The sequence below is a fragment of the Hippocampus zosterae genome, chromosome 14 (assembly GCF_025434085.1).
Source record: "Hippocampus zosterae strain Florida chromosome 14, ASM2543408v3, whole genome shotgun sequence".
In the NCBI taxonomy this organism is placed as follows: Eukaryota; Metazoa; Chordata; class Actinopteri; order Syngnathiformes; family Syngnathidae; genus Hippocampus; species Hippocampus zosterae.
In genome coordinates this window covers 15,486,461-15,512,682 of record NC_067464.1, presented here as the reverse complement: position 1 = coordinate 15,512,682, position 26,222 = coordinate 15,486,461, and the positions used below count along the sequence as shown (strand labels likewise).

General features: G+C 44.2%; 2 protein-coding genes across 5 annotated transcripts in view; one reads left to right on the top strand and one right to left on the bottom strand.

Moving 5' to 3' along the window:
• The window catches only part of LOC127614473 (uncharacterized), a 316,500-nt gene that overhangs the window by 58,671 nt on the left and 231,607 nt on the right, over nucleotides 1-26,222 (bottom strand). The gene's annotated exons all lie outside the window — the stretch shown is intronic.
• The window catches only part of syne3 (spectrin repeat containing, nuclear envelope family member 3), a 74,540-nt gene that overhangs the window by 47,054 nt on the left and 1,264 nt on the right, over nucleotides 1-26,222 (top strand). For 2 of the 4 annotated variants that reach the window (XM_052085692.1, XM_052085690.1), the window contains 6 exons: nucleotides 3,854-3,988; nucleotides 5,257-5,418; nucleotides 5,781-5,953; nucleotides 16,405-16,879; nucleotides 21,305-21,448; nucleotides 23,489-23,686. In XM_052085692.1, coding sequence (XP_051941652.1) covers nucleotides 3,854-3,988; nucleotides 5,257-5,418; nucleotides 5,781-5,953; nucleotides 16,405-16,879; nucleotides 21,305-21,448; nucleotides 23,489-23,671 — 1,272 coding nt within the window. In that variant the 3' untranslated portion in view covers nucleotides 23,672-23,686. Of the gene's footprint in view, nucleotides 1-3,853; nucleotides 3,989-5,256; nucleotides 5,419-5,780; nucleotides 5,954-16,404; nucleotides 16,880-21,304; nucleotides 21,449-23,488; nucleotides 23,687-24,405; nucleotides 24,457-26,222 lie in introns of those variants that run through there. The other 2 variants (XM_052085693.1, XM_052085691.1) reach the window with 2 other exon arrangements.

The window sequence follows — 26,222 nt, the reverse complement described above, 5'->3', positions numbered from 1 at the left end:
GTTTCCGATTAGATGATCATGTGATCACTTCGGGTTATTTCGGGTAACAACAATAGATCGACGCCATGCTGGGGTAGTGAATGGTTGGTTTGGTTGCCGGCACTGCAAACAATTACCATATTTTCTGGAAAAATCTATTCATCAAAGTTATCGATCTCAACAAGTGACAGACAAATATGTAGCGACGCCACTCGAGCAAGCGCGCCTCAGCAGTCAATAGTCCGCTGCTCTGTGCTGTGTGTGCGTCAGCTAAGCTTAGCTGTTGTCTCAGCGAAGCTAGCTTATCTGTTGTCGTAGATCAAAGCATCTTTGTTCTGTGACGTCGGCTGCGTCGACACTGATTGGTTGAAACCAAAAGGCGTGCGCGTGCGTACATGTTCGCGCGATGCACACAGCAGAGAGCAGTGGACTTTCGACTGCTGAGGTGCGCTTCGCTCGAGTGTCGTCGCTACTAATATTCCGGGACAATGCTATTTTAGAGTGGCACGGCTGGAGTAGTCGGAGTTCCGTGATTGGGTCCCGTAATTTGGTCGGAAAAATTGCTGGTGATAATACGTCGGCCTACTGCTGAGTGTGCAAGAAGGGCATCTCTGTGAGAGGTAAAACTTGTCATAGCCTCCTGGTCAAATCAAATGCATTGAGGCACACAGCAAAACAGAAGAAAATTGATCTACAAGAACTTGCAAAAGAGATTGAGGAGAAAACTAAGTCACTGTCTGCTTTTCCCTAATTGTCATATCAGTTTCATATTTGTCATTATAAAACATGTCTGATCATTGAAGGTGGTATGATGGAAATAATAGAGTTGTACCATTTGGGATTTAGACATCTGACATGCATTTCAGCTTTTCGGGTATACTGGATACTGCTAAGGTGGGCAAGCAGTACTACTGTTAGTCAAACCAGATTTTTCTAAATGGAGAACGAAAGTCCTTAAAAATGGCTAAATTGGCCCTCAATGCCCTTAAAAGGCCCATAAACAAAAAAGCAAGTGGAAGACTTGGAACCCTGGTTTCCTAAACACAACATACTTATAGCTGCTCTGCCATTGGCTACGACCGACCCCCTTTTCTGCTTGGCTCTCGACAAAGGCGGACGCTTTTTTGCTCTGCTCCTGTCCTCCCCTCACCCTTCCCTGCTCGCCACTCAGTCGATGTGCTGTCCTTGTCTGACTTTCCTAGCCTCCTGCCATACTTTCATCCTAAAACAAACCATGGAATTAGTTGGCTGGTCAATCGATGCCATCGACAAAATTTTCTCGACCAGAAGAGCAGGCACTGGGGAGCCTACTTGCCCCTCGGGGACATTTGCTGCTGGGTCCACCTTAGATCCCTGGAGGAAGTGGAGAATGGTGTGCCTGTCAATACTGTCCGTTGAGGATGTGGAAGACATCTACATTATCGGCCTTCTGATAGCAGGTATGCTGCTGTTTGGTGTTAGCAGTTTCCTGATCTTTCGTAAAATTCAACCGACGGGAGCGGCTTTATTGGAAGTGAAGAAGCTGCCAATCTTTATGGATAGCATGGTGCGGATGTCCAACACTTAGACCCAAGCGGTGACTGTGCTCAAGTGCAAAATAGCTGTGGTTTTGGAGCGTCATTGCAAGATGGATAACAACTTGGAGAATTTGGAATCCGCGCTCAGAAAGAAATTGGATTTGGCTGATCGACGCCATTGAAGAGACACAGGCCACTGACTCAAGGCTGTCTGGAATTGTTGGCAGCCTGTTCCCAAAACATCTGCGACCTGGACCTATCCCCTGGAAGAACATATGCATGGAAGCTCGTGCCCTACCATCACCCCCTCCTTCTCGGCCATTGACTGATAAGCCAGGACTGTCTCCATGAGAAGACCTTGACGAAGCAGCTGCGGCCTGACACGCACACACAACCAGACAATCACGCGCATACACATCCTTATATCACCGCCTTTATTGTTCTTGTTTTTTCCCCGCGACGTGAACTGATCTGAGCGCTCGAATGGACTGAGCAGCTCGCCGGTCGGGCCGTGTCGCCCTCCCCTCCAACCATCCGTGACTTGTTGTAACTGTCATAGGCTTGTTTACGTGTAGGGGTCTTTTTTTCTCCTGGACTTAAATTATCCTCAGAAGAGGATAGTTCGAGCATGTTTTTTTTTTTTTTAACCTCTCCCTTCCTAGTTGTTTCCTTTCTGAACTAAGATCTCGGGGCACTGTGCACACAGCGAGTACCGACAGGCCCTATGCACTGTATCCCATGTTCGTCATTGTTTTTCATGTTTCTTGTGCAAAGCGTGGCTGTTGCGTCCTAATTGCCCTACGGGGATAAATAAAGTTTTCTAAATCAGAATCTGAATCTGACCGAGCATCTTCCTCGCATCCCATTGGCCAACAGGGACCTACACTGTATGTGTCTATGTATGGACATAGAATGTTTGTCTGCAGCATCCTTGTCATTCGCCTCTCGGGGCTACAAGGCGTTCCGATAGTTTTACGTAAATGTGAACCACCCAGAAAAATTGTTCACCAATCGGGCGATTGCTCACTATGCTGATGTTTGTAACTGTCAGTTGTCCAAGTTTGCCTTGGACATTTTGGAAGGATTGTTAAAAGCCGACAAAAGCAAACGTCCTTGGATCAGTTCTTTACAAAATGCGAGGCGAAAACCACTTCTGAGAGAGAACATGAATGAAAGAGGGCAAAAAAACCCCACTGTGTAAGCATGAGGGGTGTTCACACGGCATACATTTGCATTGGTGCTGCACCGACGTACAGTATTTTGTTGCGATATCTTACACCGGTGTAAATTTTGTCGCGTTCACATGTAAAAAGCTGCTTCCTAAAGAGAAGTGTGTTAACCCCGGTGTAGCCCCACTTGCTTTCACACGGCAGTTTCTGCAGCCGTGCAATACGATAAATAAAACGTTCACATACGTAAAGTCTACTTCTGCGGACAAATCAAAGCTGTGGTCTATCAGACATCGTAAAAGGATGAGAGAGAGAAAGTGTTGCAGCTCTGAAACAGAGAGCTGTCGTGTTGTTTCTTTTTAAAACATACACTTTATTAATTTGTTTCACTCAAGCAACTACAGACACGTCCTTCTCCTTCTCCGTCTCCTTGCCTTCTGCTCAAGAGGCGTTCAATGACCGCCCCCGAAAACGTAAATCAACGATGACTTACTTCAGTGACACTCAGAAAAGCAAACATAATGCGCCAAACAGAAAATCAAGAGAGGAAATCACAAAATAAATTCTATGGGGAATTCTATGGGTTGGGGGGGCGGTTGTGAATACACAACAGAGGAACAAACTACACAAACAACTCCGAGACAGTCCAGTCTCCTACAAAAGGAAAGATGACGGAAGTACAACAAAGCACGAAAGCAACGCATTCAATACCTGTATGGAATCAACTCTTCTCATGCATAGCGAGTCTACCCCTATCGTGTTCACAGTTATCATTTTATATCGGTGCTGCCTCGCAAGCTAGCATTTACTCCGGACTAAATTTTTAAACCACCTCCTGAGCACGGTTAAATTTTCTCTGGTTTAAGATGTTTTCAGGGGCTACATCGGTATAACTTTGAACGTGTGAATGCTCTATGGGGGTACCTCTGGTGCTACACCGGAGTAAAAGTTGCCGTGTGAACTCCCCTTCTATTACAGGTTATGTTTTATGATCTGCTCTCAAATTTTAAGCTGCACATCTTACATAATAAGTGTATTCACCGATAAATACCTCTGGATAATGCCGGTATTTTTTTCAATGCAACACATTATTTTATTTTAAATTAGCATGGAAAATAGTTATGTATAGAATTGATGAAAACCTACACTAAATATGAAAGTAACTCTCACACTGTGTCTTTTTCTCAGGTGATTCAAAAGGACCTGGAAGACTGTGAGGCCCCCATCAAAGCTCTTGAAAATCTCATATCAGGTTGTCAAAGCAACCAGACTCAGTTTGAAAAATTGTTTACTGACTGGAAGTACCTTAAGAAGACAGTTGAGGTAGGATATAATGAGTTCAGCTTCCTCAAAATCCAATAGGTATCTGATAGCTAGCTGCCATTATCTGTAGTGTAGACAGAAAGCTGTGATATGCTCCTATTGTAGGAGGTTGATGCCATCAAAATACAATTAAGATTAAGAAAACCTTTATTAGTCTCGCAATGGAGAAATTCCAGATTCACAGCAGCAAAGTTATGAAAGGAAGAAGTAGAACAACATCTATATAATCTTATCATTTGGGTCTGGACGGTAGGTGACTGGTTCACACGTCCGTCTCACAGTGCAGAAGTGCGGGGTTCAATTCCGGCTGTGGCCTTACTCTGTTGAGTTTCAATGTTCTCCCTGTGCCTGCATGGGTATTCTACGGATACTCTGGTTTCCTCCCACATTCCAAAAACATGCATGGCAAGCTGATTGACCATTCTAAATTAACCTTGGTGTGAGTGTGAATGGTTGTATGTCTCTGTGTGCTATGAGGATGTGGGTGCACGTGGATGTGTGGGAACCGGAGTACCCGGAGAAAACCCATTCAGGCACGGAGAAAACATGCAAACTCCACACAGGAAGGCTGTGTGCAACATTTTCTTTTGAATGTTTTTTAAAGTGCTATACAAATAATAATAATTATTATTATTATTATTATTATACTTGGGGGAATATGTCAATTAATTTAACTTGTTCACTGCTGTGAGAGCAAAACTAAAACGGAGACCTAGTTCATCAAAACGGCTGCCTGATTGAAATTTTTTTCATTCATTCATTTATTTATTTGTTTTTGCAAGTTTTTTTCTGAGGTGACCTGCAAACAACACCCATCAATTTTCACCATAGAGCAAAATGCCACAACAGATGCCCATATGGCAGCCATCTTGAAAAACAACTGCCACATTGATTTTTTTTTTTCTTTTTGTGTGGCTCTCACTTTTTTCTGAAAAAGTCATATTTAAGGAACAATAATACCAAATACCATGCATGCGTCGCAAAGTTTTTACCTGCTGCGCCACTAAAGTTTCCACTCGAAATACATCATGAGCAGATGTGCATATATAGTAATCCATTGCAGTTAAAAATAAAACCCAACTCTCTCGTGAGTTCAACGCTTGTCAGATAATAACAGGTATCTTGGTGTCCTAGGTTTTCGAGCTGTCAGCAGTAGCCTTGACATTTCATATGCTGGTAAAACCCTGGAAATTCAGAAATGTAAAAGGTTATGAATGCATTATAAGAAATGACACTGTGGTAGTGTTTTTGTCTGTTGTTGTTTGCAGGTTAATCTGCACGAGAGTAAGGAGAGTATCGGAGATCATGCACATTTCCATGACAAGTTCCTAAACATAGAGAAATGGTGTATTGTCATGAAGCAGAAGCTGGAGTCCTTCAAAATCCCTTCTGGAGAGTGGAGCATAGAAAGTCGCGAGCATGAGGCACAGGTCTAAGTCTTCATGCTTACTGCTTTTGTTGATATTGTCCCAATCCTTCTAGTTAGGTATTTTAGTTACAGTATGTTTGTTTACGTTCTCAGATACAAGTTGATCCAATTACCACACCACTCAAAATATGGATCGTGAGCAATTCAGTATGACATATATTGTTACGAAAGTCTCCTTTTGGTTACATGTACATAAAAAGACAATGTTTGAATCTTCTGTTGGATCTCATTTGATTTGAATATTGTTGAACAATCCACTTATGGCTCTGCTGATACAAATTTGTTTTTCAAAACGTTCTGCATAATGATGGTTGAGCTAATATTGAGTGTTTAGGTTTCTTCTTTTTCTTTTAATTTCTCTAGAGAGCACTTGGAGAGTTTCCGGAGAAGAAGATCCAGCTACAACAGATGGAGATACTAGCTGAGGCTGTTTTAAAAAGGACTTCGGAGGAAGGAAGAGTCCACATTGTGGGAGATATGAAGCGTCTTCAAGGTTTATGGTTGGCGTTGTACACCATGAGTCTCAATATTCACAGGTAAAGCAAGACGAAGATGTAAGAAAACGTCGCTTGTTAGCATTTAAACCGATTAAAGGTGGCATATTCAGGGATGCAATTCACAATTTTGATCTGGTTGTCAAAGGAGCACCAGAGGTTGTTGCTCTGTGCTCATTTTGTTCCCGACCCACCGAGGACTGTGGCATTTCAAACTATCATGTATTGTGTGATTAATGAAGCCCATACAGATATCTTCACAAGTGTTCTTTTGATCAGGGGTCCCCAATCTTTTTTGCCCCACGGACCGGTTTATGTCAGACAATGTTTTCAGGGACCGGCATTTAAGGTGTGGCAGAAATAATACAACGAAATAATATGGTATGAGCTGCATGAAAACTGTGGTGTTTTCGAAATATAATAATAAACACAAGGAGCGTCTAATCTGGCCGCATCACTCTGATCGCTATGGTACTGTTTAATGCCTTCAAAATACGATACAACGCAAATTCAAAGTGCATGAAAATGACGACTCACCACAGCCCCAAGCTTGATTTTCTGCAACCAGACGGTCCCATCTTGGGGTAATAGGAGACAATGACACCTCAAGTGTGTGGTTTATGTCCAGTCTACTTCGTCATCTTGTTTTACTCGCAATTGCTGCAGAAACCCCCCGCTTTACACAGGCATGTATGTCGGAAATAGAAACAGTGCAATCTCAGAGTATTCATCCATAACTTAAATCAAGTTGTCTCGAACATACTTTTAAGGCCAGACAGATGTAACGGAGAATCCGGTAATTTTTCAAAATAAAACATCTTTCATATTCCGAAATAAATAAAACAGAATTAAGGCAAGTTCTTTCTGTGGGATCCGGCACCAAATGCCCTGTGGACCGGTACCGGTCCGCGGACCGGCGGTTGGGGACCCCTTCTTTAGATGTATTCATATTCTATAACTCAACACAGCCCTTACTTGATTAAATAGATTGAACCAAGTTAACGTGATATGGAAAAGATTTCTGGTCAGAACATACCTAAATGGTAAATGGACTGTCACTTGTACAGTCAAACCTCGGTTTTAGACCATAATCCATTGCAGAAGGCTGTTCGAAAACCGAACCCATGTTTCCCATTAGAATCGATGTAAAAAAAAAATTAATCCGTTCCAAGTCTAGAAAACAACTTTTTTTAAAGCATTTCTCAACTATTTTACAACATAAACTGTATACACGTATAAGAGAGCAGGTAACAACAAACTACAAACATTTTGTGTTTTATTTAAATCAATTTTAACAAACATTGACATTGTAACAAAAAATTTAACACTCTCTCTCTCTCTCTCTCTCTCTCTCTCTCTCTCTCTCTCTCTCTCTCTCTCATTGTGACAATTGTAGATTGCATTCTTTTACACCTTGAATTTATCAAATCTAAAGTAATGGCTGTAACTATGGACGCTCTGTCTGCAATCCTACACTACGGTACGAGGTAACATCCCTCCATCCATTTTCTGAACCGCTTTATCCACACAAGTCCAGTCTCGTCCATATTAAAACTTTACTGGGGAAGACATTTCTCGGCTTTGATGAGATTTTCAAACTCAACTTTAAACTTTTCGGCAGCTTCCTTGTCTGAACTGGCTGCCTCCCCATGACGAATCACTTCTTTTCCTCAACTTTTCGAACCATCCTCTGCTTGCTTTAAAATCAAACCCTTCAGGAGCAATGCTAGGATCCTTTTTTTTTAAAAATCAAATCTCCATACAATTGTCTTGTTTTGCAAGATTTGCAAATTTCCTCAGCGTGGGACAAATAAAAGGTTATCTTATCTTTTGCCACAAATTGTATCTTGGCTAAGACTATCCCCTGCTAGCTGTTTCTCATTAATGAAAATAAGCAAACGTTTCTCCACTTCCTCTAATATTTGTGGCCTTTGTTCATTAAACACACGAGATCCTTTAGCCACATCACTGGCTTTACGATGGTCTTTCTTTTTTAGGATGGTGATGATTTCGGCATGCCGAACTCCTTAGCCAACACAGACACATGCACACCTGATTCATATTTCACTATCAAATCTTTCTTAAATTCAATAATTTTCCTCTTTTTACAGCAGCTTTATGACTTCAATTTTCTTTCTTTGGTGCCATGCAGAAATAACAGTCCAATTTGCGTCAATCTCAACAAACACGTCTGTTTTTTTAAAAATCTTTATTGAACACGTCTGCTCACAATGGACGCTCTTTTTTTAAGAAATTTTTTGAACATGTCTGCTCACAATGGATGCTCTTTTTAAAAAAAATCTTTGAACACGTCTGCTCACAATAGACACTTTTTTTTTTTAAATCTTTGAACACGTCAGCTCACAACGGAGGCGTCACTTCTTCGTCAACCCGAGGAACTTCCTCGTGTAAGGAAGTCGAGAAAAGTCAAGTGGTGCATACAGGTGCGCTCAGTTTGGTCGGGAACCAAATTTCGGTCATAATCCGAGGCATAAACACTTCAAATTTTTGGTCGAAAACCGATTTGGTCGAGAACAGAGACGTTCGAAAACCGAGGTTTGACTGTATTTGCTTTTCTACCTTTGGTACTCTACACTGTTACCTCATTGACCTACTGATGACGCAGCATCAGGAGTAACTGGGGGTTCGGTATCTTGCTTAAGGACCCCTTCGACATGGTCGCAACCAAAACCACAATACCTCTGGGCCCGCCCAGAGGTATTGTGTAGCATCCATCCATCCATCCATTTTCCGATCCGCTTTATCCTCACAAGGGTCGCGTGGGGTGCTGAAACCTATCTCAGCTGTCTTTGGGCAGTAGGCGGGGGACACGATTTGTTGTGCCCAATCAACTTGCCATTCATGTTTTTGGAATGTGGGAGGAAACCCACACAGGCACGGGATCAAACCCTGCACTGTGAGGTCGACGTGCTAACCACTGGACCACCCCTGTAGCATATGAAAGAACATATGCAATTGTTACTTTAAAAAAAGGTAGTCATGACAAATTAATTAAAAGTGAAGGATTCATTTGGCTACATTGAATCATTGCGATTGAATCCACAGTTTAAAGAATACTTATGTCTCATAGAATGCATAAAAGATAGAAGGAACTCATATTTTCTTGTCTGTCCAAAGGAGCTGAAGAGGTGCTGGTCTTCAACCACAATGTGTAGCCGCGAGTGTTATTAAAGGCAGGGTTTAAAGTACACAAATAGAATACAGGTCATTTTTAAATCATGGTACCTTTGGGGATGGGCATTGAAAAAACGTCAGGGAAGAGTTCCCAGATCACACTTGGACTTCAGTTGATAATATTTGTCACTGGCTGACCGAGTTATATTTATATCATATATAGATGTTGAAGTAGTGAAATTGTGTGCATGTGCGCACGCTGTCAGATCGCGCACTTACCACTATAGTTTCCCCGGCCCTGAACAGTCTTGATCAACTCTCCGTTGAAGTAGGGGTGTCAAACTCATTTTTGCCGTGGGCCACATTGGAGTTACGTCTTCCTTCGGAGGGCCGTTCTGACAGTGAAACCAAATTAAATGTGTCATCGTATTTAGAGGTGTCAAATTATCGCGTTAATTGCGAATAATTAATTACATCCATATTTACCGCATTATGTTTTTTAATCGCGTTAGTCTAAATTGTAATCTCTAACTTTATTGTTTCTGTAGGTGGGTTGCCTTTTTCTAATATCCATTTTAATGTGTTGGCTTCCTGTGTTCGAGTTGTTGAGGGTGGGGAAACAACTGTCAGTCACAGCCTGAAGCGGACATTGATTGGCTTTCATTATGTTTGGGCTTGTTTAGCATAAGCTGATTGGCTCCCATTGGCTCTAAGGGAGAGCCCGGACACCCTGTGGAGAAAACTCATTTCGGCCGCTTGTATCCGGGATCTCGTTCTTTCGGTTACGACCCAGAGCTCGTGACCATAGATGAGGGTTGGGACGTAGATCGACCGGTAAATTGAGAGCTTCGCCCTTTGGCTCAGCTCCTTCTTCACCACGACAGACCGATACAACGTCCGCATCACAGCAGACGCTGCACCGATCCGCCTGTCGATCTCTCGCTCCCTCCTGCCCTCACTCGTGAACAAGACCCCAAGATACTTAAACTCCTCCACTTGGGGTAAGATCTCCCCCCCGACCCGGAGGGGCACTCCACCCATTTCCGACTGAGGACCATGGTTTCAGATTTGGAGGTGCTGATTTTCATCCCAACTGCTTCACACTCGGCTGCGAAACGCTCCAGTGAGAGCTGGAGAGCCCCGTTTGAAGGAGCCAACAGCACCACATCATCTGCAAAAAGCAGGGATGCAATACTGAGGCCACCAAAACGGACCCCCTCAACGCTTCGGCTGCGCCTAGAGATTCTGTCCATGAAGGTTATGAACAGAATCGGTGACAAAGGGCAGCCTTGGCGGAGTCCTACCCTCACTGGAAACGATTCCGACTTACTGCCGGCAATGCGAACCAAACTCTGACATCGGTGGTATAGTGACCGAACAGCCCGTATCAGGGGGTTCGGTACTCGATACCCACGAAGCACCCCCCACAGAACTCCCCGAGAGACACGGTCAAACGCCTTCTCCAAGTCCACAAAACACATGTAGACTGGTTGGGCGAATTCCCCAATACCCTCGAGAACCCTGCTAAGGGTGTAGAGCTGGTTCACTGTTCCACGGCCGGGACGAAAACCACACTGCTCCTCCTCAATCTGAGGCTCGACTTCCTGACGGACCCTCCTCTCCAGCACCCCTGAATAGACCTTACCAGGGAGGCTGAGGAGTGTGATCCCTCTGAAGTTGGAACACACCCTCCGGTCCCCCTTTTTAAAAACAGGGACTACCACCCCGGTCTGCCAATCCAGAGGCACTCTCCCCGTTGACCACGCGATGTTGCAGAGGCGTGTCAACCAGGACAGCCCCACAACATCCAGACCCTTGAGGAACTCTGGGCGGATCTCATCCACCCCTGGGGCCTTGCCACCGAGGAGCTTTTTAACCACATCGGTGACTTCAACCACAGAGATAGCAGAGCCCACCTCAAAGTCCCCAGGCTCAGCTTCCTCCAAGGAAGGCATGTTGGTGGAGTTGAGGAGGTCTTCGAAGTACTCTGCCGACCGGTTCACAACGTCCCGAGTCAGCAGCGCCCCATCCACACTGTACACAGTGTTAGTGGTGCACTGCTTCCCCCTCCTGAGACGTCGGATGGTGGACCAGAATTTCCTCGAAGCCGTCCGGAAGTCGGCTTCCATGGCCTCACCGAACTCTTCCCATGCTCAGGTTTTTGCCTCGGCGACCACCAAAGCTGCGTTCCGCTTGGCCAGTCAGTACCCGTCAGCTGCCTCTGGGGTCCCACAGGCCATAAAGGCTCGATAAGACTCCTTCTTCAGCTTGACGGCATCCCTTACTGCTGGTGTCCACCAGCGAGTACGAGGGTTGCCGCCATGACAGGCACCAACCACCTTACGGCCACAACTCAGATTGGCCGCCTCAACAATAGAGGCACGGAACATGGTCCACTCGGATTCAATGTCCCCCGTCTACCCCGGAACATGGGAAAAGCTCTGTCGGAGGTGGCAGGGGATTCCGCCAGACGCTCCCGACAAACCCTCACAATACGTTTGGGTCTGCCAGGACGGACCGGCATCTTCCCCCACCATCGGAGCCTACTCACCACCAGGTGGTGATCAGTTGACAGCTCCGCCCCTCTCTTCACCCGAGTGTCCAGAACATGCAGCCGCAAATCCGATGACACGACCACAAGGTCGATCATCGAACTACGGCATAGGGTGTCCTGGTGCCAAGTGCACATGTGGACACCCTTATGTTTGAACAAGGTGTTCGTTATGGACAGTCCGTGACGAGCACAGAAGTCCAATAACAAAACACCACTCGAGTTCTGATCGGGGGGGCCGTTCCTCCCAATCACGCCCCTCCAGGTCTCACTGTCATTGCCCACGTGAGCATTGAAGTCCCCCAGTAGAACAAGGGAGTCCCCAGCAGGAGTACTCTCCAGCACACCCTCCAAGGACTCCAAAAAGGGTGGGTATGCTTAGCTGCTGTTTGGTGCATATGCACAAACAACAGTCAGGACCCGTCCCCCCACCCGCAGGCGGAGGGATGCAACCCTCTCGTCCACCGGTGTGAACCCCAATGTACAGGCACTGAGCCGGGGGGCAATAAGTATGCCCACACCTGCTCTGCGCCTCTCACTGTGAGCAACTCCAGAGTGAAAGAGAGTCCAACCCCTATCGAGAGGACTGGTACCAGAACCTAGGCTGTGTGTGGAGGCAAGTCCGACTATATCCAGTCGGAACTTCTCTGCCTCACACACCAGTTCGGGCTCCTTCCCTGCCAGAGAGGTGACATTCCATGTCCCAAGAGCTAGCTTCTGCAGCCGCGGATCGGACCGCCAGGGTCCCCGCCTTTGGCTGCCGCCCAGCTCGCCTTGCACCCGACCCCTTTGACCCCTCCGACGGGTGGTGAGACCATGAGAAGGGGGACCCACGTTGCCTCTTCGGGCTGAGCCCGGCCGGGCCCCATGGGTGTAGGCCCGGCCACCAGGCGCTCGCCAACGAGCCCCACCTCCAGGCCTGGCTCCAGAGGGGAGCCCCGGTGACCCGCATCCGGGCAAGGGAAACTGAGTACCATCGATTTTATTTTTCATAAGGGGCTCTGTGAGCTGTGCTTTGTCTTGTCCCTCACCTAGGACCTGTTTGCCATGGGTGACCCTGCCAGGGGCATAAAGCCCCAGACAACTTAGCTCCTAGGATCATTGGTACACACAAACCCCTCCACCACGGTAAGGTGACGGCTCACGGAGAGGCCTTGATTTTGACACCTATGTTTTTTAAAGGGTTAGAACTTCCTGTTGTCTCCACTAACACTGTCATGCCAGTAGCACAGAGAGATGGAAGTTGGCTTAGCCGATGTCGAGAAGGATTTAAGCTTTCGTTGCCCCAATTCTATTTCCACTATGGACTAATTTATACAAAGGCAGTTTGGAGTGCAAAGGATTTGGATGCTAAGTTGACTCTCTCCTCTACATTTCAAGAGTGTTGCTTTTAGAGTGTCTTTAGTTCTTAAAGTATTTCCAAAATAAGTCTGATTATACTATTTGCCTTGCGTCTTGCACAGAGGTCAAAACAGGAGAAAACTGTCTTCTGTCAAAGCATCCACACGGCTTGAGCATCAATGAGACAGAGCTAACTAGGGTCTCTCGTAGCTGTTGTAGCTGAATTGGTGGGTTTCTCTTTACTTATCAATCAATGCAGTGATACGTGTATTTTCCTCAAAGTGATATTCCACTGAGCTCATGAAGTGGCACAACGTCACTCTGCAATTTGGTAACCTCCTTCAAAATGACAGTTTACACAATGTCACTTCACATCATGAGTTGTCCATATGTCTCACTGACCTCTGTCATATTTACTTTACGTGAACTCTAGTTAGGGTGAAGTGCACACCAATACTTAGTTTTAGGTTGTTCTAAAATGCAAATCGTGCTGACAACGCAAGTCAACCACCTTCCTGACTGATTACACAAAGTTTAGATTGTGTTTCCCTTTTACAACACACTAACTGTACATGTCGGTACATTCAAAAATGGGTCCTAAACTTTCTAAACCTAACACAGGATTTGTGTTGCGAGGCTATGATGATGGGGTTTCCGCTATTTCTTAAAAGAATAACATCTAAAGCAGTCACTGAGTACATGATCAGCATCTATATACGACTTGTTGATTGTAAGCAAGCAGACTATAGTTGGAAGTGAAGTTTGTGTGAGATTAGAGATTATGTGAAACTAAAGTTGTCCAATGCAAGTCTGGTGAACTCTAGTGGTCGAATTTAGTATAACAGTTTTACAGTCAAATTTGCCTGGGACTCAAACCAGCAATTATTTTCCTTTTCAAATTAATCACTACACATGCCACTTTTGTCCCACTTTTTGTGCTGCTGTTAGATCACTTTCCATTGCACGTCGCCATCACAACACAATATATACTTTTTTTTTTTTAATTCCGGGGACCCTGTGGCACACCACCAAGGAGGTCTGAGGATTTGGTCCTATTAAGACCACACTGTTGGGTTTTTAAAAATGTCGCCTGTTTACAGATACAATGAAGACATAAAACAACATGGATGCAAATCTACTTGTTAAGTCTCAGTTTTTCCCCAAAAAGTAGATTAGAGAATTGATAAAGAAGTGAAACGTTAAAAAAAAAAAAAACTACCCTATTTTGCTTATCCGTCCAGCTGTTCCGTCTGTGACCTGGGTACCCTTCCGTCATCGTCCCTCCATCCTTATTCAAAGAATAATCGTCCTGCGTCCCCATCCGTCCTCGTCCTTTTAAAGTGATTTCTCTGCAAGAAACTCATCTCGCTCAACAAGAACATGAAAAATCGAAACAATTTGGTTATTAAAATATTTACTACCTTATTTTCGGGACTATAAGTCGCTCTTGAATATAAGTCGCACCAGCCATAAAATGCATCATAAAGAACAAAAAAACATAAATAAGTCTGTCTCAGTCACATTTTGGAGGGAAATTTGTTTGATAAAATCCAAAACCAAGAACAGACTTGTCATCTTAAAAGGAAAATAAAAATAGAGAACAACAGGCTGAATAACTGTGTGATATGCTAACGTGACGTAATGCATAAACAACAAACTGAGAATGTGCCTGGTATGTTCATGGAACATATTAAGAGTCATTCAGATAACTAGAGCATAAAGATCATGCTAACAATTTTTCCAAACCATCAGTATAACTAAATCAATGAAATCTTAATTCTCTCTGTCATTTTTAAAGAACTCTGCGAACAGAATAGATAGAATATGCGGCACTACCTCTTCCACGTCGCAGACACAGTTATCGTCAGTTGTTCTTGTCAGTTACCGCTAATGGGGAAGGTATCAACACAGGCCTAGAGCACCCTCTTTTGGTTTAATGTGAAAATAACACGTGAAATGACGTAATGTGTTAATCATTTCACACAGAAGTCACTCCAGAGTATACTGTAAGTCGCACCCTCGGCCAAACTAAGACAAAAAAACTACACCTTATAGTCCGGAGAATACTGCACAATTCATATGTACAAAGTCATTGAAATTGCTTTTCTGTTAACAGATAAAATTATGTTTGAGTCCTATAAAGAATAAAATATGAAGAGGGCAGATCTAGTCATGGGAAAGCTTGGAAAAAAATGGGTATGCATCCCTTGATAGGAACAAAAATGTCTTCACTTATTGTTTGATGCAACTGCATTGGAAACTGGGGGGTGTGTGTATATGTTGGAGATTTCATTGTTGTAATAGATCAGCCTTTGGATACTACTAATCCAAAGAGAAGTAAAAACAAGTTAACACAATTCATCAATACAGGATTGGAAGATATAGATTTTTTTGATGTTTGGAGATTTGCTCACCCACTTGACAGGAACTATACTCACTATTCAGCTCCTTGCCGAGCATTGAGGATAGATTATGTTGTAAGATTCCAGTAAGATTTTCCATGCCTTTATCTTGGTTCTTGCGGTGTGCAAGTCCCAGAGAGTGGGTAGGGTGATGGCAGTGATTTTTTTCCCCCTCTCTTAACTGTCTATTGCAGTTGGATTTGATCCTTTTTTGTGGCAGCCCCAAACAAAACTGTGATGGAGGAGCACAGAACCGATTCGATGACCGCTGTGCAGAACTGTCTCAATAGCTTCGGTGGCACAGTGTTCTTCCTCATCAAGTTAACGTTGACCTCCCACGTTATGTCCTGAGAGACTGTGATTCCCAGGAACTTGAATGTCTCGACAGTTGACACAGGGTAGTTGGATAGTTTGAAGGACAGCTGTGGGGAAGGATGTTTCCTGAATTCTATGATCATCTCTACAGTCTTGATCGTGTTCAGCTCCAGGTTGTGTTGGTTTCACCAGGTACGCAGATTTGTCACCATCTTTGATGAGGCCGATGACTGTGGGATCATCTGTGAACTTTGTGAGTTTGACAGCTGGGTGTGTTGAGGTGCAGTCCTTCGTGTCGAGCGAGAAGAGCAGTGGGGAGACGCTCGGTGATGCAGAGCGTGGAAGAATGTACAAAGGTTTTGTTGGTCCTTGTGAGAGGAAGAAGTTCATCCATCTTGTTTGACAGAGAATAAACCGCTGGTTTGAAATCCATACTTACATAGCTTGAGCGTTTCCATGCTCAATACATCCGCCCCACCAGCTATTTCCTCACAAACTTGTGGATTTGCGTGTGTTGGTGAAAAAAGTAAAATGTCCTTTGATGGCTCCTGGTTATAATTTAATTAAAGCATCAAAATAGCCGTAATTGTTTTGAAAGAAGCATTTAGTTTTGTTGATATTGCACACCTTATGTTGCAAGATCACTTTTTGCAAGTCAAATTTTGGAAGATTACCTAAAGCCTTTGTTGGAAGATTACCTAAAGCCTTGGATTGACATGAAAGTTCACATCTTGTTTTTTGTCTCCTAGACTCCTGGATGACTCCATAAATGAGACACTATCATCCCAGACAGAGATCAGTTTTGAGGAAGTGGACAATGGATGCACTGATCATACTGAAAATCAACTCACCCTGCCTGGAATACAGGATGAGCATCTCAAATTATCAGGAAAAGGCATGGGCAGCCACAGTTCTTATGTTGGAGATGTCGATGATTTGTCTGTTGGAACTGTTCTCACTCAAGCAGGTCAGCAGCCTCTTGCCGAAGACTCTCCAGTGGATACAAATCTTAATAGTGATATAACAAGAAGGCGTGACAGTCATACCATGAACACAGCTAGCGAAGGAGCAGCTATGGTTCTCAGTCATCAGGAGGCCACAATGAGCCCAGAAGTAGGAGGTATGATGATGAAAGAGAGCCTGAGCCAAGGCGGAGGAGCTTTCATGCTTTTCAGACATGATCCAGCCAATCAGCAAGTCAGCAAATCAACTCAAGGCACGATGGTACGTTTCTGTGACTTAGTTTTCGGGTTGCTTTCTTTTCTCTCATTATCTTCATCTCTCTCCGCCTTTCTTTTCATCCGTGTTAAAAACACAAACAAACAAAAAATCATGTGGTCTCCCGAGGCTTTGTTTCCTGTACTTCATAATGCCTGCTCGGTGCAAAAAAACAAACAAAAAAACTAATATATAATCTACACCATAGAGCTAAAACTTCTTGCGCACTTCCTGACAATGAGGGTGCCACTGCCAAATACTGTAGTGAATGTGCAATTACATTTTCTTATATTTTAGATTAAAAAAAAAAACTCGTTCCCCAGAGTCACACACGCCCCCTGGCATCGCCCCCCCCCCCCCCCCACACACACACACACACTTCATTTGGCGGTGCGGGGCACGCCCCACTATTTGAGAGCCACTGTAAAATATATCGAGTTGATAAAACAGAAGGGCGGAACAGTGCATGACTGGTTCGCATGTCTGCCTCACAGTGCAGGGGTGCAGGGTTCGATTCCAGCTCCGGGCTTCCTGTGTGCAGTTTGCATGTTATCCCCAGGCCTGTGTGGGTTTTCTCCGGGTACTCTAGTTTCCTCCCACATTCCAAAGACAAGTTGGCGGGTAATGGAACACTCTAAATTGTCCCTAGGTATGAGTGTGAGCGCAGATGGTTGTTCGTGTCTGTTCAATTATTGTTGAGTGAGTGTTAACAGGGTAAAAAAAATATTGTAAAATCTCGACGTTATTTATTCCACATGACAATTTGACATTTTACTCCAGATTTTAGCAAGGATAATGGAAGTTGACACGCATGATTTGCTTTCCCAGGCAAGTCAAGTCAAGTCAAGTCAACTGTATTTATAGAGCACTTTCAAACAGCCATCGCTGAATACAAAGTGCTGTACATGGAGCAATTTAACATGCACAATAAACAGTAAAACAAATCGATAAATAAAGACAGTAGAAAGCACCAAACAGTAAAATCAAGAACAAATCTAAGTCATGCTGAGTCGAATGCCAAAGAATATAAGTTAGTTTTGAGGAGGATTTTGAGGATCGGCAGCGAGGAGGCTTGCCAAATGTTCAGTGGGAGGTCATTCCAGAGAGAGGGACCAGCAACAGAAAAGGCTCGATCCCCTCTGAGCCTCAGTTTAGTTCTTGGTACTTCGAATAATATCTGGTCCGCAGACCTGAGGCGCCGAGCAGGTGTGTAAGGGCAGATGAGCTCAGAGAGGTAAGGTGGCGCGAGATTATTTAGAGATTAAATAAGCGGATCTTCAAAATAACTCTAAAATGTAGGAGGAGCCAGTGAAGGGATGCCAGAGTAGGAGTTATGTGCTCCCTCTTACGAGTACCAGTCAAGAGGCGAGCAGCGGCATTCTGGACCAGCTGAAGGCGCTTAATGGAGGACTGGCTGACTCCAAAGTAAAGGGCATTGCATTAATCGAGCCGGGATGTGACAAAGGCATGAATTACTGTCTCAAAGTGTTCATGAGAGAGGAGTGGTTTTACTTTGGCCAGTTGTCTAAGGTGAAATAAGCTGGATTTAACAACGGCACCAATTTGCCGGTCAAGTTTAAAATCACTGTCCAGTTTAAGACCCCGTCTGTTGACTTAAGATAAGGAGACAGAAGCCCAGGTCTACAGGATGGGATGTACAAGGGACACTGGGACCAAACAGTATCACCTCTGTCTTCTTTTCATTGAAATTCAAGAAGTTTTGTGCCATCCAGGTTTTGATTTCTTCCAGGCAGGATAGGAGTGGCCTTAATGAGAAGGCGTCCTTTTTGCTCAGTGGGACATAGATCTGGCAGTCATCTGCATACCAGTGGAAGGGAGTACCATGTTTCCTTAAGATGGAACCCAATGGGAGAAGATACAGCGGGAACAGCAGAGGCCCCAGAATTGAGCCCTGTGGAACACCAGGGGAGCAGTGCGTGACTCAGAACAGCCAAGGCTGACACAAAAGGTTCTGTCAGCTAAATAGGACCTAAACCACTCAAGAGCACTACCCCCAATGCCACCAAGTGCCGCAAACGAGTCAGCATAATACTGTGATCCACTGTATCAAATACTGCAGTTAAGTCCAATAAACCTAGACACACGTGGTCTCCACTGTCATTTGCCAAGAGGATGTCATTAGATGCGCCGGGCCGGCCCGGGCCTTGAGTTTGACACGTGACTCAGACGAAGAGGCTAACATGATGTCAAGTCAAGTCAAGTCAACAGTATTTATAGAGCACTTTCAAACAGCCATCGCTGCATACAAAGTGCTGTACATGGAGCGATTACATGTGGCCGTTGATATATTGTCTGATTACATCACTAGGGGTATTGATGCTAAAATTGATTCAGTTCTTGCCACTATTAAAGACGAGGTAACCCTTGACAACAAGTCCTAGAGACTCGTGTTAGTTAGGCGGATGACGGAATTGCCACAGTGGAGAGCACGACAGAATGTGACAGGCTAAAGTAAAGACTTTGGAAAAACAAGCTGCTGCTATGTTAAGATAAGATAAGATATCCTTTATTTGTCCCACAATGGGGAAATTTACAGCCTCCAGCAGCAAGAATGTAGGTAGAAAGAAGAAAGAAGAAAAAAAACCCCAACAAACACCGTTCAATTAAGTGCAATATAAACACAAAATGGATAAATCCCAGTGCTATTTACAATTGTCTTTCACATCATTTAATTATTATTATTATTATGATTGTTATTTTTTATTCATCAGCCTGACAGCAGTCTGTAGGAACGAGCGTCGGTATCTCTCCTTCTTGCAGCGCGGGTGTAACAGTCTCTGTCTGAAGGAGCTACCAAGTGCTGTCAGGGCGGGCTGGAGGGGGTGGGAGGGACTGGCCATCATAGCTTTTAGCTTAGTTAGCATCCTTCTGTTGCCCACCTCCTCCAGAGTGTCAAGGGAGCAACCCAGGACAGAACTGGCCTTCCTGACCAGTCGCTCCAGTCTCTTTCTGTCCCGGGCCGAGATGCTGCCTGACCAGCAGACAATGCCATAATAGATGGCCGAGGCCACCACCGAGTTATAGAACGTCTTAAGGAGTGACCCCTGAACCCCAAAAGACCTCAGTTTCCTGAGTAGGAAGAGTCGGCTCTGTCCTTTCCTAATCAGGGTGTCCGTATTTGTGGACCAGTCCAGTTTGTCGTTGAGAAGAACACCAAAGTACTTGTAGGAGGTCACCCTCTCTATGTCCATACCCTGGATGTTCATCGGTGCTGGTGAGGACTTTTTCCTGCAGAAATCCACAACCAACTCCTTAGTTTTCCTAGGGTTGATCTGGAGGAGATTCTGCTGGCACCAGTCCACAAAGTCCTTTGTCAGTCCCCTGTACTCCCGATCATCCCCTTCTGTAATGAGGCCAACAATCGCAGAGTCATCGGAGAACTTCTGAAGGTGGCAGTTTGGAGTGTCATGTCTGAAGTCCGAGGTGTAGAGGATGAACAGGAATGGAGCCAGAACAGTCCCCTGCGGCGCTCCAGTGCTGCAGAGAAGCCGGTCCGACTCACAGCTCTGCAATCTCACGTACTGCGGCCGATTTGTGAGGTAATCTATGATCCATGCTGTGAGATGGTGGTCCACTCCGGCGTTCTCCAGTTTGCCTCCCAGCAAATTGGGCTGGATGGTGTTGAAGGCACTGGAGAAATCAAAGAACATGATTCTCACAGTGCTCCCAGCCATCTCCAAGTGTGACAGCACTGAGTGGAGGAGGTAGATAATGGCGTCTTCCACGCCGATGCCAGGCTGATAGGCAAACTGCAGCGGGTCCAGTGACGGGCTCACCAGCGGTCGAAGGTGGGCGAGGATGAGTCTCTCCAGCGTCTTCATCAGGTGAGACGTCAGCGCCACCGGTCTGTAGCTGTTCAGCTCCTTAGGGTGGGGGGTCTTGGGCACTGGGACCAGGCACGAAGTTTTCCACAGCTGTGGAGCTCTGCCCAGCTTCAGGCTCAGGTTGAAGATGTGCTGGACAATGTTACACAGCTGGTCAGAGCAGGTCCTGAGGAGCCGGGAACTGATCTTGTCCGGACCTGCTGCCTTCCTCACATTCATCTTCCTCAGTTGGTTCCTTACCTGCTCTGTTGTGACGGACAGGCAGGAACCAGGTGACATACTGGGTTGATGAGAGCTGATCGAAAGAGGAGGGGGAGGAGAAGAAGTCCTCAGTGAGAGAGGTTGCGGTTTGTGGTTGGGGGAAGGGACAGACGACTGGTCGAAACGGTTGAAAAAATGGTTCAGTCCATCTGCCCAGTCCTTGTCCTTCAAGGCTGAGTTGGGGTACATTGATGACTTGGAAAGTGTGGGTGTACTCGCTGAAGGCACAGAATGATATATATATCTATATTTGTTACTGTCTTTCATTTCTCAAACTAATGGATAGTTTTTTGTTTGTTATTTATTTATTGTTTTGTTTTCACAGATGGATGCAGATGAATATCAGTCCAAGAAAAGAGAGTTTGAGGCCTGGCTCTGCAGAGAGAATGAACTGCTTTCAGGGATCCTTAACACCAAGAGAGCAACGCGCAAGTGCAAAGAATTCACGATTCAACAGGACACACTGAGCGTGAGTTACCAGTGTCAGCATATGCCTACCCAACACACATTTGTCACACACCTCTGTCCAAGGGTTGAAGTATTTTTCATTAGCAGAGTTAGCTAACGCATTTCATTCAACATTGTAGTATACAATGGGCTGATTAATAAATGATAAGTATTTTATTTTTGCTTTCTTAATTTGAACATTTAATTGTCAGGAATTGTCTTCTTTTTAACTCAAGAAATACTTTGCCTTGAAAATAAATCTATATATATATTGCGCGTCGTCCCGCACGCGGTCTGTCCTTCCATCTGTCCCTTTTCAAAACGTACCTACTTCACCGCGCCGCTGCGCGCCGCCACTGCGCCGCTCAGGCAGTGGCTCACTACGATCGCGCGGGCATCTTAGCGAAAAAATGTTGTCTACCCACAAGCATTGCAATGAAATTGTTAGTTATTTAGTAGAGCTAAACATCTCTTTATTTTCGCGATAAGCAATGAAGATGAACAAAAAGTTGAACCAAGCAACAACATTTTTGTGGGCCGAAGGCCCACCTTACCAGCCTTCCGCAGGAATTAGCTGATGAGCCGCCCGCTGGGCGGCGAACCACCACCTTACCAGCCTTCCGCAGGAACTAGCTGATGAGCCGCCCGGAGGGCGGCGAACCAGCTAGTGTCATATAAATAAAACAAATCAAAATTAAAACTCATGTGCACTATAAGACACACCTCCAATGAATGGCCTATTTTAAAACTGTTGTGTACTCATTATAAGGCGGATAGAAGCGAAAATCGTGGTTGCACTATGCATCCACTAGGTCAGGGGTGGCCAACATGAAACATATGTAATACAATGGTATTACAAAACAATAATTGAAAGGCAAAAGTTATGAAGACAATTGATTCCACAAAAAGGCACACAGGTTTAGTTGGCTTACATCCACAAGGGGCTAAATATCCTTAGAAGTCTTGCTTTTGTCTCCTTCCTTTGTTTCGTCTGGAGTTAACTGTGCTTTTAGTCTTATCTTCATTTCATAATGGCTGCGCAGAGCTCACAAAATAGTTGTCTGTTTGAGTGTGTGTTGGTGAATGCACATGTCAATTAGTGTCAGGCAGAACCCTTTTCGGTTACAAGTGGTTCATGCTAATAATCACAACTAGATGGCGGAGGAACACTAACAGGGAAACAACTCAATGGGGAATGTAGTCTCTTTATATTAGGGACATTGGTTTATAGGGCGCACTGTTGGCTTTAGAGAAAATTAAATACTTTTAGATATACCTTGTAAGTGCAGAAATTACAGTCAACTTGCCTTCATTATATACCTGGTATACCTCATAACATTTACCCTATCCCCACACAAAATATTGAGCTTCTTTGAATAAGGACCCTTAAAACAGACATTTAAAAAATAAATACCAATAACAAAGAATTGAACAAGAATAAAATATAGTATAATAATTCAGATATACGGTATAATTTAAAACCCACAATCGCAGTTTCACTTTGTTTTGATCTGGGCTTTAATGAGACAATGTATATGTTTGTATTGTTAGCTAACTAATTGTACAAAAATTATTATAATTATTAGACAATTTTATTAATATCATTTTTATTAGTTATGAAGTAATTCTCCTCCATACTGTTCACTGTTTGGTTAACAGTCCACAGTTAAGGTTGCTTCTGATTGGTCAGATAAAAGCATACAATTCCTCATAAAACCTATTGCACGCTTTTGCGATACACATATTGCACAAGCCATTATTGAAATAATGCTATTTTCTTTTTCCAATATATTGTGCCGCTCTCATACACGTGTATGTGAATCGTTAGTTAGCCAGCAAATTGACTTGAAATGAACTGATCGGCAGTATTGACAGTGAGGCCCATCTCGGTAGTGTCTCAACACCTCTGTCAGAATTTGCTGCCGGCCCATTCTCAGTCCATCACACACGGCAACAGAAAGATGAAGGAGAATGGAAAATGAAATAAACTGGGACATTGACATGTTGGGTTGAAGACCTGTCTGCTGTTTTTCCCTGAATGAGTTTCACTTTTTGAATGCAGGCCCTGAGATCAGGGGTAACATGGGGACAGGAGCAGTTCCAACTTTTGCTTCAAGGAAGTGGCGTTAGAAAGAGTGGATCAGGTCTAGCAGCGGACACGAGTCTAGAAGAACTTCGTTACCGCTGGATGCTCTACAAGTCCAAGCTAAAGGCTGCCGGTGACCTCGGGTCGAAGGTGAGTTGACTACTTTCCAATCTTGGGTAATATTTCCTACATTTAAATGTGATGTAAGATGATCTTTTTATTATTAAAATAAAACTTTTTTTCTCTGAGCTGCTTCAAAATATGCATCACAGCCACGGCCACGCGATTCCTGGCTCCAAGATTTACTGAGCTGTTCGACTGCTAGTACATAATCTATGGATAGATCCAAGAAAAGTTTCGGACTTAATTAGCCATATTTGAAACAAACATCGCTAAGATAAGCATCACTCACAAATGACAGGCTCACATACACGTGTGAAGTAGGTGATGTCTTACATCTACGGTCGGGCATAGTGAATCGAGTGGAACCAGGACTAACATGCTGACATTTTGGCTATTTGATTTTATTTGGCATTAAACTTCAACTGGGAGTGACATTTAGCACCTTGAACCTTTTTTTAACGTATTGTTCATTCATGATTTGACAAACTGTTGCCTGTTCCCTCCCATTTTACAGCGCTCACATCTTAAGTTTGTGTTGATAGGTAAAGTTTTTTTTTTAAATACAAAATTACAAAAAACCTAGGTTGCATTACTTGCGTCTCAAGGCACCACTGTATTTATTGAGCTGGAAATGTACTGTATAATTGAGCGGCTTTAATGATATGTTTTGAGGTATTGTGCACACTCTTATTTGCATCATTAGTCGATCTTAATTTTGGGAGGAAAATACAGTCCATAGTAAAGCTGTTTATTTTCTTTCTTTTTTGCAGAAAGTCACTAAGAAACAAAGGATGCCTGCGACTGCAGCAACAGTTTATAAGGTACCATAAAACTAATGTGTATGTCATCTGAGAGAACAATGAATCACAAGCATCTAGAATTGACTTTTCACATTTTTCACTGTTATCGGCAGTGGCGACTGGTCAATAGCACAATGAGCACCACATAATTTTCCTGAAGTCCAAGAAGTAACTTAAAAAGTGCATAATGTAAAGAGTAGATGGTATAGATATTTGTTGACGATGTCATGGCATATTCCTCAGTGTAAAAAAATAAATACTGACATTGCCCCTATGGCGGCGAATAAGATACAATTCATGAAAGGAGGAGGACTGATAATTAACAGAAGATGGCTGAGTCATGCTAAACTGCTGACGCCCACAGGTGTCAAAATGCTGGGCCAAATCCATCCTGCCCACCAAAAAAATCTTATGCTCCAACCTCCATGATTCGTGCTAAAATCTACCCAAATTTCAAATTTTCATATGTAATACATGAAAATCATCAGATATTGCAGCATTTTTGTCACCATACCACTTTATACACTATCCATCAATTCCACTTTTTGCATCATCAATCAATTTGTATCTGTCTTGCACTTTTCATACATAGAAATGCATCTCAAAATGCTGTGCAATAAAAACATCCAAAATACACCTGCACTCACGCACAAAAACCACACACCTGTAGGGTTAGGTGCATCACATAAAAAAGAAGGAACTCACTCTTGGTCCCCAAGGTTTTGAGACAAAAAAACACGGTGCAAAGTAACATGGTTTAAAATAAATGGACCAAAGGCAAAAACGTACAAAATGCTATTTACAATGGATTAAACAAAAAGGGGCAACCCCGGTGGATGAGTGGTTGGCAAGTCGACCTCACGGTGCATTGGTATCGGGTTCAATCCAGGCTCCGGCCGTCCTGTGTGGAGTTAGTTCTCCCTGGGCCTGCGTGGGTTTTCTCCGGGTACTCCCACATTCCTCCCACATTCCAAAAACATACATGGCAGGCTGATTGAACACTCCAAATTGTCCCTAGGTGTGAGTGTGAGCGCAGATGATTGTTTGTCTCTGTCTGCCCTGCGATTAGCTGGCAACCGGTTCAGGTTGTCCCCCGCCTAGTGACCAAAGACAGTTGGGATAGGCTCCAGCACCCCCCGCGACCCTTGTGAGGATAAATCGGAAAATGGATGGATAACAGGTCAACAGCAAAAGGACCTGCTCAACTCGGCCTAAAAATGCATTTAAAGCAAAAGCTGGCACGCAAACGAAACAGCCACACTAATACTAATAAAAGAACAAACAACTATCTACTAAGGAAGCACAAATTCTTAAAGCACACTTGCCAAGAGCAAGCGAGCTGTCGGATTCACCCCCGATTTCTGTCACTCCATGGAAGATCTTTCAACTTGGCGCCGATGATTATTGGTCACTCAGGAAGTCTCCGAAGAAATCCTTTTAAAGACAGGAGGACTCACTCCCATCTACAACACAACAGACAACACGCACGCGCACACACACACACACACACACACACACACACACACACACACACACACACACACACACACACACACACAGCCTGATGAACTGTTAAAAAAAAAAAGATCTGGCAAGGCACAAAGAAACCATATGAAGGGGAAAAAAATCATCCAAAAGGAGCTCAATCAACTCACGGGATAAATCCACTTATGCTGTCATTGGTCGGCATTGCGCCGGGAACCAATCATGCGTGCAGGCATATCCAAAACCTCTGAGTCATTCGGCATCTTTTTTTTCCGAATACAGTACTCTGGAAAAAAATCGCT